Here is a 17,519-nt window from a genome sequence, read left to right as displayed (position 1 = left end):
TCCAATCCATTAATTGGCAATCCTTCAGGTGTAAGGATGATTCTACAAAACAAAGTAATTTCAGGTCCAATTTCATTTCCTTGTGTAGCTAGCACAGCTCCTGCAATTATTTATGCACCAACTTTACTTTATAAACCCACACCACTCAGTGTTCCTGTTGTCACTTCGCAAAAACAGTCAAGTATACTGTCTAGTCATATTGTGCAGGGTCAGCAAAGTTCTAACATGTATACACATGTAACAAATTGTGGTAAAACACTTGAAAATTTAATAAAAGCTCCAATTGTTGGAAATAGTGGCGGCAATATTCCGAAAGTTGTACATGAAAGTGGTGTTAGAGGAAATGAACCAAGTGTTTCTGTTCAGAATGTTACAATAGTTGTAGGAAAGGATGGAGTTCATTATGATAAGTCAACAGGTAAACCCTACAAATACCCCGATAAGAAAAAGTATGTGGTTGCTGGGCCTAAAGGAAAGTTTTATGATAAAGCAACAGGTTATGAAGTTGATGTTCCACAATCTGAGAACCTGAAGCATGTACCAGGCACAGTGTATTTAGCATCAGAGGTGTCCTTTACTAAAGAAGTACAAGAGTTTTTAAAAAAGAAAAGGAAGAAAGAAGGTACTTCAAAGAAATGTAAAAAAAGTAAAAATGTGAGTAAAGAACTTACATCATCTGACGAGGAGTTTGCTAAGATGTTGGAAACTGAAATGGCGAAAACCAGTGAGGAAGAGTCCGACGATATTGACTATGATTATGAGAAAATCTCACAGCGTGTAAGGATGGCTAGAAGTAAAAAGGTAAATATAATGTTTATTGCAATATGTAAGTTTCTAAATTTAGTGGGTTTTTTTAACCTCATTTGTAACTTATAGAGGAGCATGTATTTATTAGCTTTGTGACAGCTTTGTCTGTCACTAATTGTTACATTATTTGCCTTCTATTTATGATTGTAAGACGTAAGTTCAAGGTCTTGTTAAACTAGGATGAAAATATTGTGATATGTAACGGAGATTAAGCACTGTCTCAAACATTGTGGGAGCCCCACTGATATGATATTGGTTCATATACTCTAAGAAAGTCTAACCTTTAAAGAAAATTGGAATTTATTAACAAAATTTAATGAAAATTTGCTGATACAGTTACCTGTAAGGCAGCAGCATGGAACAATGGACATTGAAGACCAAGAAAGGAAGAAAGCGATTCTGAAATGGTGCCACTCAGTCCTAGGTACGAAATGCTTAAAAAGAGCTGGCAGCAAAATGTTAAGTTCTGATTAAAGATAAGCTAATGTACATGTGGATTATGAACTATCCTCTCAGCATCAGGCCACATAATTAATGAATTTATTTGTCTGTATATTCTACAGATTTGATGACTAAAAAATCCACACAATGGATTGGTAATGAAAAATTCTGAAGAAATCGGCAAAAAAAACTCGAGGCTATGTAATGTTTTAGTCACTTTTGCAAGATAGTAATGCTTTCTCCACATAGAGTGTAGCTTACCGCAACCCACGAGTTATTCAAAACATCTGTCTGGCGGACAATAACTTTTATAAATTAGTTTAATTCAGTATTTTGAATTGGCATTTTATTTGTATAGAGCAAAGTACCTAAATCGTTATCGTTGGAAACGATTCTTTGTTGTTTTCTTCAATTTGAAGGCAAAAAAGTTGTTGGATGGTTTCAGTCTTATATAAGAAATCAAGTGTTAATAAGTAATGTATCTTGGTATCATGAACTATGCGCCCTGTTTTACAACACTAGCACAATGTCAAAAAATCGTTTGTGAAGTGGCAGTGTCGTAATCCTGGATTTGCCACTTAAAATGGGCAAGCAAGCGATTTGTTTTTAAATCAGAATTGAAAATGAGAAAAATATAAATAGATAAAAGAAAATAAGAAAATGAGAAATTATAACAGGAGTACATTTAGCATAATTTGGGTTTTTTAAGCTTGTCTGTTTTGAAGGAAAAGTTAAGCTATTTGATCGGCTGGCGGGGCATTGTTGTGTGGTCTGCAAAACCCTTAATGTAGCCCCATTATTCAAAAATTTTTAAAAAGTAACATCAATAAATTTGGAATTACTAGATATTCCTGACAAGTGGCATTTGTTAGACAAGGGGCAATAATTCGAAAGGCAATATTTTTGCCTCTTTTTAATAAATCTTTGTCTTGTTATATTAGCAGCAGTCTTACACTGGTTCTTAATCATTTATTTTCATAGTGCAAATCTCATTACTTTCTAATCTTTCTTCACTTTTACAACCAATGACTTGAATGGGCCTTCAAAATCTCACTATCCTGATAATGTTATTTCTGGTTTTAACTTTCTCTTACAACATTTTGGACACGAGCAATTGCTCATGTCTAATGTTAGGTCAGAGTAGAATGTAAACTGCATTCTTTAAGTTATTAATATAACACTTTGAATGAGGAACTTAAGGCCATCATAAAATAGATTTTGCTGGTGGATATTTCACCTCTTAAATTTACACTATATCTGTAATGATTTTAATTGGACTTGATTACATTGGGTATAGTATAGCATGTATATATAGAATCTGATGGCAGCTGAGGGCATGAAACAAGCAAAAACTAATATGTCTTGTCAATTCTAAGAATTTTGCTTAAACTTTAAAGTTTCCTGTTTTTCTGTCAAAAACCCTGCAAGAATATTGCTTTTAAAATCTGGAACTTTTTCTTGTGAAGTTATATCACAAAAGATATTGCCTTAGATATGGTAATTATGCGAATTTTTAAATTATTTCTATGTATCGTATTATATATATACTGACTTGAAATCTTGACAAGTTACAAGATAACTTTTTATTTACCCAGATATCATAGACCTGTTTCTATTACATATACATTATACAACAACTTAAGAATAGTGAAATGCCCTGCTTTACATATATGAGAATGGGTAATATATTTTGTCCTCGTATTTTCACGTGACAGATTACACAGGCTGACATTATAATCTCCAGTTGACGAGGAAGAGACATATAATGATGATAGCTCGGAGACGTGTACTGTGTGCAGTAATAAAAGATAATAACTTCTATTGTACGTTTAAACAAAAATCATAATCCAAACTGGGAGGTCGGGGTATATATGTTTTGTAGGAGTTAGGGGTGCAGTCACGGTCCATGACGGTGTAAATAACTAACAAAAAAAAGTAATAACTGTAACATTATGAGCTCTGAGGCTTGATTTCTGTGATAATTAATGTACAGTGTAACTTCTTCGAATTCCGGAAACTTCTGAAAATCCGGAAACTTCTAAAAAAACCGAACAGTTTTTTCGATCCCCGGAATTTTTTCCCTTTCCTATTTGCGGAGAGTGAGTATAATACCTTCGGTGGAATTCCGAACTTCTAAATTCTGAAATTCCGGAGCGATATTGTTCGTGAAAATTGGAGAGTCAAATGCCAAAGAAGCAATTTTACCTCCAAAAGAAACCGAAATATCAAAAGGTGTGAAATAGGCGATTGGGTAAATCCAGAAGTGTTTACCCCTGGGCAGGAAGGGATTTAATCTCCCTATGCGATTGTTTACTAATTAGGCGGTGACGGTAATTTTGACCCGTTAAAAAAACTCACAAAACTGTGAAATGGTATGGTTTGGGAAGTGATGCGGTTAATCAAAGTGAATTAGCGGTATCAAGTTTAATTTGGAAGTGTTTATTACCGGCGGTGAGTAAATGAACAATTAATTGGAACAATGTATGCATCAATACGTCTTTATTAGGGATTTGTATTGGCATTTGATGTAGAATAATTAATTAACATCGACAATATGTAAGTTTAGTCGCAATTAACAACATTTCTGATTACAAACTGATAAGAAATCCAAAAGCATTTGGCAGGTAAGAATAAAATGGTATCTCCTTTTCATTCACGATCTTTATCTTGATTAAAAGACTATTATAATATGCATATTACCACGTAATAGGCCACAATCTTCCTTGACATATAGTGATATTAAGATGGTTTAGCTCATCGTCCAGTATTGAGTCATAAACCTCTGGAATTCCGGAAAACCTCTGAAATCCGAACTTTTTGACAAGGTCCACATGGGTGTTCGGGTTTTCGGAAGTTACAACTGTATGAGTATAAATGCAATTTAAATGAAGCATGTAATGTACGAAGACCAAAACAAGGCTAATGTGTATGCGAGAGAAGGGTCAAACGCAGAAATGCGGATCAAGGGGCACATAACATATTAGCTAGAATAATGCTAATGAATATGGATAAAGTAAGTTTGGGGACGCGCGGATGAATGAAATTAACTGTTTTGGAAGTTGTTTTTGTTTTTTGTACTAAACATAGCATGTACAATGTAATATATTGTTCTGGTTTTATTAGACCTGTCATCTGGTTTTATTAACCTGTCAATTCCATACTTGGCGTAGCACGGTCAAGTGCACGACAGATATAGTTGGGGAATCTTATCACGGAACGTTTTTCGGTTTTTTCCGTGAGAATGTACGTAGTGAGATTTGATTTAATAAAATTTGTGCCGCATGAAATAATTATACTGAAGCAATATAGGGCAATAAGGGTAAGGCTACGGGTTAAGAAATTTCTAAGTGTCTTAACGTCATCCGTAGAGAATCGAGAACCTTCATAACGTCTAAGTGTCTATTTTTTCTTATTTATTAATATTTTCAACATTGTTGGAACTATGAATTGCTTTTGATGTTGTCTCGTTTTAATTGAAATATGTTTAGGCAATTATTTTTGGTATAGTCTTCAACTGTTTTTTTGTTTTTTTTAAAAAAAACATGGTTTCCAGCAATTAATATTTGTAATTCAATTTAGATTAAAATTAGTAAAAGTCATTTCAATTGGCGTAAAACACAATACAAATCGAGAACACAATGTTTTAAGGCTGATTCATATATGTGTAGACATTATTGGAAGCACTTGGCCATTTCCAATGAAAATATACTGCAAAAAAGAGAAGAAGAGAGTAGGCCTAAAAATAATAGCCAAAAGTAGGGATCAAACTAACAGAAATCTAATATATTAGGAACAATCAACTTAACCGTCTGTGCTATCGGGGGCAGATTTGTTAAAGGTTTTTGCATTAAGGCTGCGTGTGACTTTTCAAACACTCTAGTTAAATACTCCATAATTAATGTCTCGTAATCTATTAACGGACAGAGCCGGAAGTGAAATCGAAATATTTAAATGTTCAAAGATTGCACAAGGCTCAATAAAATCAGACTCATAAGATAGCCAATTAGCAAATTTAATCAGTAGAAAAAATAAAAAGATACAAATTAATATTTTCATCTGGCCACCTCATTATATATGTAAAAAATTCATACATTACCCCATAAAAATAAAGAATACAAATTAATATTCAATCTGTCGCATATTATCATATATATGTAAAAAATTCATCATTACCCTAAAATGCCTGCAATTGCAAAAATGCTGACAGTATTGCACGCAGGGCACTTGATGACAAAGCTTCTGTGAAGCATGAATGTTGAAAATCTATTTCAGATATGAATATGTACATATACCAGGTACAACTATGTATACATGTATATTTCAGGTATTACTATGTATATATTTCAGGTATTACTATATATATATATTTCAGGTATGACTATATATATATTTCAGGTATTACTATGTATATATATTTCAGGTATTACTATATATATATATTTCAGGTATGACGATGATAGTATAATTTTCTCAAGGTATGACTATATATATTATATAATTTCAGGTAATGACTATGTATATATTTCAGGTATTACTATCGTATAGGTATTTCAGCGTATGGACTATATACATTATAAGTGAGGTTCAGGTATAGACTGAAATGTAATATCATCTTCAGGTGATTGATTAGCACTATGTATATATAATTTGCAGAGTATTCCACTATACCTATAGGAGTACGTTTTCAGATGTATCGTTACATATATGATTAGATTCAGGTGATGACTATATACGGTATTAAGGTATTCGAGGTATTAGGCATATATATATATTTCAGGTAATGACGTATGTGATATATTTCAGGTATTACTCAATATATATATATTTCAGGTAATTACTGTTATGAATCATTACCTTATCAGGTATGACTAGTATAATATACCATATTTCAGCGTAATGACTATGAATATATTTCAGGTATGACTATATATTATATATTTCAGGTATTAATATATATATATTTCAGGTATTACTATGTAATAGTATTTCCAGGTATGACTATATTAGTATATTTCAGGTAATTAACTAATATAAATATAGTATATTTCAGGTATGACTAATGTATAATATTTCAGGTATTCGAGCTATAACTATATATAGGCTTTCCGAGAGTAATTACTAGGAATAGTGAGTTTTCGAGGTATTACACTATGTATATATGGTTCAGGGTATTTACTATAATATATATATTTCAGGTATTGACTATGTATATATTTCAGGTATTACTATATATATATATTTCAGGTATTACTATATATATATTTCATGTATTACTATGTATATATTTCAGGTATTACTATATATATTTCAGGTATTACTATATATATATTTCAGGTATGACTATATATATATTTCAGGTATTACTATATATATATTTCAGGTATTACTATATATATATTTCAGGTATTACTATGTATATATTTCAGGTATTACTATATATATATTTTCAGGTATGACTATGTATATATTTCAGGTATTACTATATATATATATTTCAGGTATTACTATATATATATTTCAGGTATTACTATGTATATATTTCAGGTATTACTATATATATATTTCAAGGTATGACTATGTATATATTTCAGGTATCTACTATATATAATATATTTAGGTATGACCTATGTAATATATTTCAGGTATTACTATATATATATATATTTCAGGTATTACTATGGTATAGTATTTCAGGTATTACTATGTATATATTTCAGGTATTACTATATATATATTTTCAGGTATGACTATGTATATATTTCAGGTATTACTATGTATAGTATTTCAGGTATTACTTATATCTTATTATTCAGGTATTACTATATATATATATTTCAGGTATGACTATGTATATAATTTCAGGTAATTACTATTATTATGATTATATTTCAGGTATTACTATGAAATAGGTTATCATTTCAGGTTGACTATATATGTATATATTTACAGGTATTACTATGAATATATTTCTAGGTATTAACTATGTAATATATTTCAGGTATTACTACTATATATATATTCAGGTATTACTATATATATATTTCAGGTATTACTATATATATATATTTCAGGTATTACTATATATATATATTTCAGGTATTACTATATATATATATTTCAGGTATTACTATGAATATTATATTTCAGGTATGACTATATATGTATATATTTCAGGTATTACTATGAATATATTTCAGGTATGACTATGTATATATTTCAGGTATTACTATATATATATATTTCAGGTATTACTATATATATATATTTCAGGTATTACTATATATATATATTTCAGGTATTACTATATATATATATTTCAGGTATGACTATGTATATATTTCAGGTATTACTATATATATATTATTTCAGGTATTACTATGTATATATTTCAGGTATTACTATGTATATATTTCAGGTATTACTATATATATATATTTCAGGTATGACTATGTATATATTTCAGGTATTACTATATATATATATTTCAGGTATTACTATGAATATTATATTTCAGGTATGACTATATATGTATATATTTCAGGTATTACTATGAATATATTTCAGGTATTACTATGTATATATTTCAGGTATTACTATGAATATATTGTCAGGTATGACTATATATATTTCAGGTATTTACTATATATATATATTTCAGGTATTACTATGAATATTGTATTTCAGGTATGACTATATATGTATATATTTCAGGTATTACTATGAATATATTTCAGGTATTACTATGTATATATTTCAGGTATTACTATGAATATATTTCAGGTATGACTATATATATTTCAGGTATGACTATGTATATATTTCAGGTATGACTATATATATATATTTCAGGTATTACTATGCGATGAATGTAAGGATGGTTATCATATGTCATGTCTATTACCACCACTATTTCTTGTTCCATTAGAAGACTGGTTTTGTCCACAGTGTGAACATGTATGTTAAACAAGTAGATTTATTACATTTTTAAACCTCTTCATTAAGGGCATTATTATATGATCTAAAAATAGTTGCATCTTTATGGCAACAGTTCCAAATGTCATCCCTGATACCAGCCATGACAACAGTTTTGACTGTTACCAATGAAATAACTGTATACTATCAGTGATAGTTAATAACCATTGACTAATGACATCTACTTGTAATCTTTGTATATATATTTTCATATGTAACTCATTTCAGAACAAAAATCAAATGTTTGGTAGTCCTCTTATCAATTTCCAAACACACTTTGACATGTTGTCTTTGAGAGTTTATTTAGAAGTATAAATTAAAATTGCATTATGTAAACCTAAATGCCTTAATATTTCAGGGTATGTTGATAGAAAGTCTTAAAGAAAAATTGAAAGTTGTGAGAAGAGCTGAGAGGTCTAACAAGAACAGGAGAGCTGCTGATAGGTAAAATAGATATAAATCTTCGTGACTGCATTATCTATATGTTAACTTTTCACATCACTTTATCACATGCTTTAATATTGGTCATTCCTGATATCCCCCAGTCACTGTTATTTTAACCACAAGACAAAATAGCATTATTGTCATTTTAAGTTTGCTAATGCTTGCTTGTGGATATTTCATAGACAAAATTTATAATTTTGTCATTTATTTGTGTGTTAAATGACTCTATAGTACAATGATATAGAGCAAGGTCAGATATTACCAAACACTTCAGTAAAATTACCTACTGTTAAGCAATACCTTAAGCTTTTCAAAAACATGACCTATTTCTGAAAAGATCAATACAGTAGGAGTCATTTCTGAATGATGTAGGCTACAATCCTTGCACAAAACTTTAACAGCCAATTCAAACATGCGCTATCCTGAGATAAATACTGAACAGATCTGATCTACCAAACACCAAAGCGGGTATTTCCAAACAGTGCTGATCTTTTAAAACTTAGTGGATTTTGACACAAACTTAGTTTTAGTTTTACAAACTCATTTAATGATAGAGACTCTTAACAGTTTGTTCAAAGTTTACAATAAAAACACTTTGGCATTAAAAACAATAGCAAACGCTTTCTGTTTCTATACTTCTAGGTATTCCGATAGCTTACAATTGATCTAGCAATATTTGCATTCAAAATCTATATCTTCAACCAACCCAAGTTGTACACAACATGAAATCATCAGAAATATTTTATACATAGAGGATATTAAAGTTTTTACTATAAATACAGGATTTATTTTTTATTGAGTGTTATGAAAATAAATATAGCCACAAGTGAAATATGATGATTTTCGTACCACATGATGAAAATAAATCCTGTATTTATAGAAAACTTTGACTTTTCTTTATTATATACATTTTTACCCTTTTTTTGACATTACAATTTGAAAGACCTAAAATTTTGTGTATTGGCTGAATTTAGAAGATAGTAGACACACTGATTGCTCTTGTAATAAATTATAACAGTGTGTAAAAGCTAGATCTGCTATGAAATTTATTGACATAAATGTTTTATCAATCTACAAATGTCAAAAAAGTTATAAAATCGTGTTGTTGTTTTCTAACAGTTTACAACAATAGCAAATTGATTGAGAAAAAAAGTAAATAAGAAAGTTTTCTGACCTTGAAATATTGTGTTTTTCTACAGAAGAAAAAAGTCATGTGTCATGTATGTGTAAAGAATTTTATGTTTAAAAATTGTGTCCTTTGTCTATTATGCTTAATGTGACATCATAAAAAAAGTTAAAATGTTTAATTTGTTCATTTATACTGTGTACTTTATATGTTCAAAAATAGGAGCATAATTGGGAGTACCTGACCCCGTTCTGTTACATTTAGTTATGGGAAAAGTTAACAAGCATACAATGATACTAGTATTTTAGTACAGGAAAAAACAATAATAGTTCATATAAAAAAGTGAATAATAAAAAACTTTGTACATTTTAGAATATCACAGAAAACATTCAGCATTGATACAGAGAATATTGTAGAAATTGAGGTAAATATATTTTACTACAGAAAACTTTCTCTGATTTACAGTTGTTGTATTTCTCTTACAAGGATGATATTAGAATAGTCACAAAATCTTGTTTGTATAAACTTCAGTTTATGTAGACAACAGATTGTGTCAATATGAAATAAAGGACATAATTTTTGCTAGATAGAATTTACCCAGTAAGATATTTGAGCCGCGTCACGACAAAACCAACATAGTCCGTTTGCGACCAGCATGGATCCAGACCAGCCTGCGCATCCGCGCAGTCTGATCAGGATCCATGCTGTTTGCTTACAAACCCTATTACAAGTAGAGAATCTGTTTAAAAGCGGACAAGCCACGGATCCATTTGATCCAGATTCTATATTTTTGGGTTTCCCGGGGGCATATTTAATTATACAATTCCTGTTTTGATGGTTTGTTTTTTCAAGTAAATTACTAGTTTTTCCTTTAATGGAAATATAGAGTCTGTTATTATTTCTCTAGTATGATAATAAATCATTTCCGATTAAGATTATTTCAGGCCATCTGAGACTTAGTACTCAAGACTGGGAAATATTCGCAATATTCTTATATTTCCCAATCTACAGTAGTTAAGGTTGTTGAATTTGAAATATTTTGTTTGGATTTGAATCCTGCCAGTGACTATGAATTTTTTCATGAGAGGAAGCTATCCAGCTACTTATGACAGATTGATGGTTCTACTCAAATTATAAACGTAGGTGCACCTGATATCTTCCTCCAACTGGAAAATCGCCATATAACCCTAAAACCCTTGATTATTTTACATGATTAACCATGTGTTATATCAGAAAGTGATGATACACTTGTATATATTGTGCTGATTATGATGTTATATTAAACAGAGGCGATCTTGTCGTCAGAGGAAAGATGTAAGCTATAGTGATGCCAGCTATGACAAGAAATTCAAAGAGGTTTTTAAAGAAATCAATAGTAAGTTTTGAAGTTAATGAAATAAATGACCTTTCTCTTGTTTTTATGTTTATTTAAGGCTTATTATGCCCCAGAAGCTTATAACCAGATAAATGTGAAATAATTTGTTATAAAAATAGCAAAATGTAAACAAAGTAGTATTTTTACTTCAAAACAAAATACAAATTTACTATAATTGTACATATTTTAAAAAGCAACAGTTTTAAAAGATGTTTACGGTAATTGGCAAATGAGTAACTTTTTGGATGCTATAAAAAATACACAAAAAACAAAATTTAAAAAGGTTTTAAGAAAAAAAAGTATTTTTGTAGCATAATTGGCCTTTAACCTTGTTGTGTTGTCCTAATTAAAGATTTTACCCTTCTGTATTGTTAGCTTGATAGGAAGAGCACAGACATGTATATTGATATTAGATTTGTATGTTTTAGTTCTTGGCAAGGCTTTTTCTTTTCCACTTATGGTTTATTTGTTGACAACATGTTTAATGTATTTTTTTCCACAGCTGTTTCAATTGAGTGAAACAGTTGGTCAGGATCGTTTTATTGTTATGATATTTCAAAATTAGGCCAACATACAAGGGCATGTTATTGAATTTATCCATATTTTAAATGTATTTCAGATACTACTTAACAATACCCTTATTTTCATTATTTGAGAAATGTTATGGTTAGTTATTTGATTTATAAATAAATGTATGCATTTATGCACCCCCCCCCCCCCCCCCAAAAAAAAGAAAATAAAAAACCCCAAAAAACATCAGGTGATAATTTTCCTCCTTGCACAGTACCAATTATAAAGACTTATAAGTCTTGTATAAGCAGATGTAAGCATATATTACCCCAGCCACCAATTGTTTTATACACACCTGTTTAACATGTCACATGTTATTATAATGTGTAAATACTGTTAAATCTCATCTGCATTTGAGGAAAAATGAAAAATTATTTATAGATATACAGCAGCCATGTATAATAGGTAATTTAAACGCTACAATTGTCAAATGAAATTCTATGTTACAAACATGTAATATAATAAATTAAATGTTTCACCATGTTTTGGATGTTCTAGTGACAGAAAAGAAAACTAGTGCATACAGTTCTGAATCAGATACAGATTTATCAGCAAAGGGAACGGAAGGTAAAGCAAAGAAAAAACAAAGTGACAAGAAGAAAAGACACAGTGACAGAATGGGCAAATCTAGACAATTGAAGAAATCCAAATTGTCAGGACAAAGTAAAACAAAGAGAAGAAAATTGACTAGTTTAGAGGATGAAAGTGAAGAAAGTGGCAGTGATTATGTGTGAGTTATTACTGAATAAAATTAAATAGTTACAAAAGTATAGGCATTGTGCAGATGAGAGTGCCTAAGTGGTCTCAAGGTTATAAAATCTTTTTATAGTTCTGTATAAATATGAGGATTTTAATTGGTTAGTGGGCATACTGGGCCTGTTTTTTGATCAATCAGATACAATTTTACGGTAAAATAATTTCTTGATATCACCTTAAATCAAGGAGTTCAAGTTCAATTTTTGGATGAATAATAGTGCTTTTGAAGTCACCACTCTGTTGGTTTCTACTTACATTTTGTAATGGTTTTACATGCAACTTCATATTCCATTACATAACACACGTTTTCAGGATCATTAACTTAAGATCACTATCCAAGACCAACAACTGTGCTGTAAATCAGCCTGTGGCAATGTTGTTAAAGCCTATCATCACTATAGTTTCAAATCCGGACAGAAACAATAATGAAGATATCCAGCTGGCTAGTAGAAAGTTGATGTTTTTTCATAGACAATTTTTTTTTTACAGAAATTGAATTTTCTTCTCCATTCAGCTGTATGAAAATTAATGCTGACCAGTAGTTTATATGTAAATATCTTATAGCTTGATTTTATATTTTTATTTCTCCCTATTGTTTTGCTGCAATGCTATGTGTGTTAAGTTTATGGTAGGTAACAATATAGTGTATTATTTCAGAGATGCAGATGATAGTGGAAGTTCAGACAATGCAGATGAACCTGTAGATAAATCAGAGGATCAGCCAGTAAATGAAATAGCCTTTACATCATCAGGACGTCAAATTAAAAATGTCTGCTATAAGATCACATGATCTGATTTATTAAACATTTTAGTGCTATTAAGTATTTAATGTTATTGATATAATATGTAGTATAAGTTACTATTCAAGTTGACTGACAGTACCTCATCTTAATTGAATCAAATGCTGAGTAAACCATTAGTAAATAGACTACAATACATTGTTATAAACTTTACTTTATATAGAAGTGTTTTATTTTTCTTTTGACCTTTACCTAGAAATTTATTGCTGGATCACAATTGCATTACTGGATTACTCTATTATATTTAATTATATTGTTGTCTAAAAGCAAGGGTAAAGGAAGACGCAATTTTGAATAAACTTTCATGGCAAAATGGAATGATTATAACTAAGCTTTTGTGTGTGGAAGATTAGGTAGTTGTCCATTTGTCTGTGGTCTGTAAAGATAATCACCATGTGTCTGTGGCCTGTAAAGGTAGTCACCATTTGTCTGTGGCCTGTTAAGATAGTCACAATTTGTCTGTGGCCTGTAAAGATAGTCACCATTTGTCTGTGGCCTGTTAGATAGTCACCATTTGTCTGAGGCCTTTTAAGATAGTCACCATTTGTCTGTGGCCTGTTAAGATAGTCACCATTTGTCTGTGGCCTGTTAGATAGTCACAATTTGTCTGTGGCCTGTTCAGATAGTCACAATTTGTCTGTGGCCTGTTAGATAGTCACAATTTGTCTGTGACCTGTTAAGATAGTCACAATTTGTTTGTGGCCTGTTAAGATAGTCACAATTTGTCTATGGCCTGTTAAGATAGTCACAATTTGTATGTGGCCTGTGAAGATAGTCACCATTTGTCTGTGGCCTGTTAGATAGTCACAATTTGTCTGTGGCCTGTTAAGAAAGTCACAATTTGTCTGTGGCCTGTTAAGATAGTCACAATTTGTATGTGGCCTGTTAAGATAGTCACAATTTGTCTGTGAAGATAGTCACCATTTGTCTGTGGCCTGTAAAGGTAGTTATTCATTTGTCTGTGTCCTGTAAATGTAGTTATTCATTTGTCTGTGGCCAGTAAATGAAGTCCTTCATTTGCCTGGGCCTGTGAGGATAGTCACCATTTGTCTGTGGCATGTTAAGATAGTCATTCATTTGTATGCGGCCTGTTAAGGTAGTCCCTTCATTTAACTGTTACTTGATAAGGTAGCTTCCCAAATTTCTGTAGCCTGTTAAGGTAGTCATTCATTTATCTGAGGCCTAATTTAGATAGTTATAGTCATCCATATGTCTGTGGCCTGTTACTGTAGCCCCTCATTTGTCTTTGGCCTGTTATGGTAGCCCTAAATTTGTCTATGGCCTATTGACGTAATAATTCATTTGTCTGTGGTTTGGGGTGGAATTGGGAGGTTTAATGGGAGGAATATTTACAGAACAAAAAAAAAAACATTGAGCAGCGACCTCCCTTTTTATTTATATAGGCCCTTTTTCAGTCGCATTTATAACTCTTCTGCCACTGGCATTGTTTAAAGCTTTGTGAATTTACTGGAAAAAAGGGTGCTCTGCACGAAGGTCAGTGAAGTTGTGAGCGAAATACTGAAGTGGTATGCAATTGAGTTGAGATCGATTTGAGTCGAGATTGATTTGTGTACACGACGGGTTGCACTGGTGCAAACCCGGGTTATAGTATGGTGAATGTCGGGCGGCGGGTGGGGAAAAAACTTTTCGTAACAGTTTTCTGAGCAACTATTTATCACAGCCTCTTGATATTTGGCATAAAGCATTGACACGTCGTCCCATACCGTGGGATTCGATTTCAGGTCTGTCGCTTATCCACTTCCTGTTTATCAACTTAGTTAAATTTTCGACATTAATGGTCAATGTAAGGAAATTTTCGTAACAGTTTTCTCAGCAACTACTAATCACAGCCTCTTGATATTTGGCATACAGCATTGACACGTGGTCCCATACGTGAGATTTGATTTCAGGTCTGTCGCTTATCCACTTCCTGTTTATCGACTTAGTTAAATTTTCGACTTTATGGTCAATGGTAGGAAATTTTCGTAACAGTTTTCTCAGCAACTACTAATCACAGCCTTTTGATATTTGGCATACAGCATTTACATGTAGTCCCATACGTGGGATTTGGTTTCAGGTCTGTTGCTCATTCACTTCCTGTTTACCGACTTAGTTAAATTTTCGACATTAATGGTCAGTGGTAATTTTTTTTCGTAACATCACAACATCATGATATTTGGTATACAAATGCAACACGGCCTATTCTGTCTTTGACCCATTTTTATTGTACAAAGCACAAATAACATTATTTTTGGAACATGCCTCGTTTAGACTGTAATTAATGTTGCAATAAGCTTAGGTTAATGTATATTTATAATAAAGCAGGTTAAAATCTGCTTAAAAACAACAGAAAATTTTCACGACTTTAATATTGATAATTCTTTCTCAAAATATGTTGCCTGAATTTAAATACGTCTTCTTAGCAACAGTTTGCAGGCTTCATGTAGTGATCCCCCACTTATACAATATCGCCAACAGTTTGCAGGCTTCATGTAGTAATCCCCCACTTGAAGAGTATCGCCAACTGTTTGCAGGCTTCATGTAGTGATCCCCCACTTATACAATATCGCCAACAGTTTGCAGGCTTCATGTAGTGATCCCCCACTTGTACAATATCGCCAACAGTTTGCAGGCTTCATGTAGTTATCCCCCACTTGTACAATATCGCCAACAGTTTGCAGGCTTCATGTAGTTATCCCCCACTTGTACAATATCGCCAACAGTTTGCAGGCTTCATGTAGTTATCCCCTACTTGTACAATATCGCCAACTGTTTGCAGGCTTCATGTAGTTATCCCCCACTTGTACAATATCGCCAACTGTTTGCAGGCTTCATGTAGTTATCCCCTACTTGTACAATATCGCCGACAGTTTGCAGGCTTCATGTAATTATCCCCTACTTGTACAATATCGCCAACAGTTTGCAGGCTTCATGTAGTTATCCCCTACTTGTACAATATCGCCAACTGTTTGCAGGCTTCATGTAGTTATCCCCTACTTGTACAATATCGCCAACAGTTTGCAGGCTTCATGTAGTTATCCCCTACTTGTACAATATCGCCAACAGTTTGCAGGCTTCACGTAGTTATCCCCTACTTGTACAATATCGCCAACAGTTTGCAGGCTTCACGTAGTTATCCCCTACTTGTACAATATCGCCAACAGTTTGCAGGCTTCATGTAGTTATCCCCTACTTGTACAATATCGCCAACTGTTTGCAGGCTTCATGTAGTTATCCCCTACTTGTACAATATCGCCAAACTGTTTTGCAGGCTTCATGTAGTTATCCCCTACTTGTACAATATCGCCGACAGTTTGCAGGCTTCATGTAGTTATCCCTACTTGTACAATATCGCCAACAGTTTGCAGGCTTCATGTAGTTATCCCCTACTTGTACAATATCGCCAACTGTTTGCAGGCTTCATGTAGTTATCCCCTACTTGTACAATATCGCCAACAGTTTGCAGGCTTCATGTAGTTATCCCCTACTTGTACAATATCGCCAACTGTTTGCAGGCTTCATGTAGTTATCCCCTACTTGTACAATATCGCCAACAGTTTGCAGGCTTCACGTAGTTATCCCCTACTTGTACAATATCGCCAACAGTTTGCAGGCTTCACGTAGTTATCCCCTACTTGTACAATATCGCCAACAGTTTGCAGGCTTCATGTAGTTATCCCCTACTTGTACAATATCGCCAACTGTTTGCAGGCTTCATGTAGTTATCCCCACTTGTACAATATCGCGAACAGTTTGCAGGCTTCATGTAGTGATCCCCCACTTGTACAATATCGCCAACTGTTTGCAGGCTTCATGTAGTGATCCCCCGCTTGTACAATATCGCCAACTGTTTGCAGGCTTCATGTAGTGATCCCCCACTTGTACAATATCGCCAACTGTTTTGCAGGCTTCATGTAGTTATCCCCCACTTGTACAATATCGCCAACTGTTTGCAGGCTTCATGTAGTTATCCCCCACTTGTACAATATCGCCAACAGTTTGCAGGCTTCATGTAGTTATCCCCCACTTGTACAATATCGCCAACTGTTTGCAGGCTTCATGTAGTGATCCCCCACTTGTACAATATCGCCAACTGTTTGCAGGCTTCATGTAGTTATCCCCTACTTGTACAATATCGCCAACTGTTTGCAGGCTTCATGTAGTGATCCCCTACTTGTACAATATCGCCAACTGTTTGCAGGCTTCATGTAGTTATCCCCTACTTGTA

The 17,519-nt window shown here is 32.5% G+C and overlaps 2 protein-coding genes across 2 annotated transcripts; both read left to right on the top strand.

Moving 5' to 3' along the window:
* The first annotated feature begins 6 nt into the window (after positions 1-6).
* On the top strand, positions 7-8,078 carry LOC132752689 (uncharacterized). Its single transcript, XM_060743050.1, has 6 exons — positions 7-801; positions 1,144-1,231; positions 6,026-6,051; positions 6,215-6,240; positions 6,918-6,942; positions 8,073-8,078. The coding sequence occupies exons 1-6, from the start codon at positions 37-39 to the stop codon at positions 8,076-8,078; spliced, it is 936 nt and encodes a 311-aa protein (XP_060599033.1). The 5' UTR covers positions 7-36.
* A 19-nt stretch (positions 8,079-8,097) lies between these two features.
* LOC132752688 (remodeling and spacing factor 1-like) lies at positions 8,098-13,623 on the top strand (the record flags this gene model as incomplete). Its single annotated transcript, XM_060743049.1, is given in 6 exon segments — positions 8,098-8,202; positions 8,579-8,664; positions 10,163-10,214; positions 11,078-11,165; positions 12,234-12,465; positions 13,149-13,623. Coding segments are annotated over 6 exon segments (660 nt in total). The 3' UTR covers positions 13,282-13,623.
* Positions 13,624-17,519: the final 3,896 nt, after the last annotated feature.

This window comes from Ruditapes philippinarum, unplaced genomic scaffold, assembly GCF_026571515.1.
Source record: "Ruditapes philippinarum isolate M1 unplaced genomic scaffold, ASM2657151v2 ctg3957_1_1_1_1, whole genome shotgun sequence".
In the NCBI taxonomy this organism is placed as follows: domain Eukaryota; kingdom Metazoa; phylum Mollusca; class Bivalvia; order Venerida; family Veneridae; genus Ruditapes; species Ruditapes philippinarum.
Note: the sequence above shows the minus strand (reverse complement) of the source record. Positions and strands in the feature narration are given on the sequence as shown.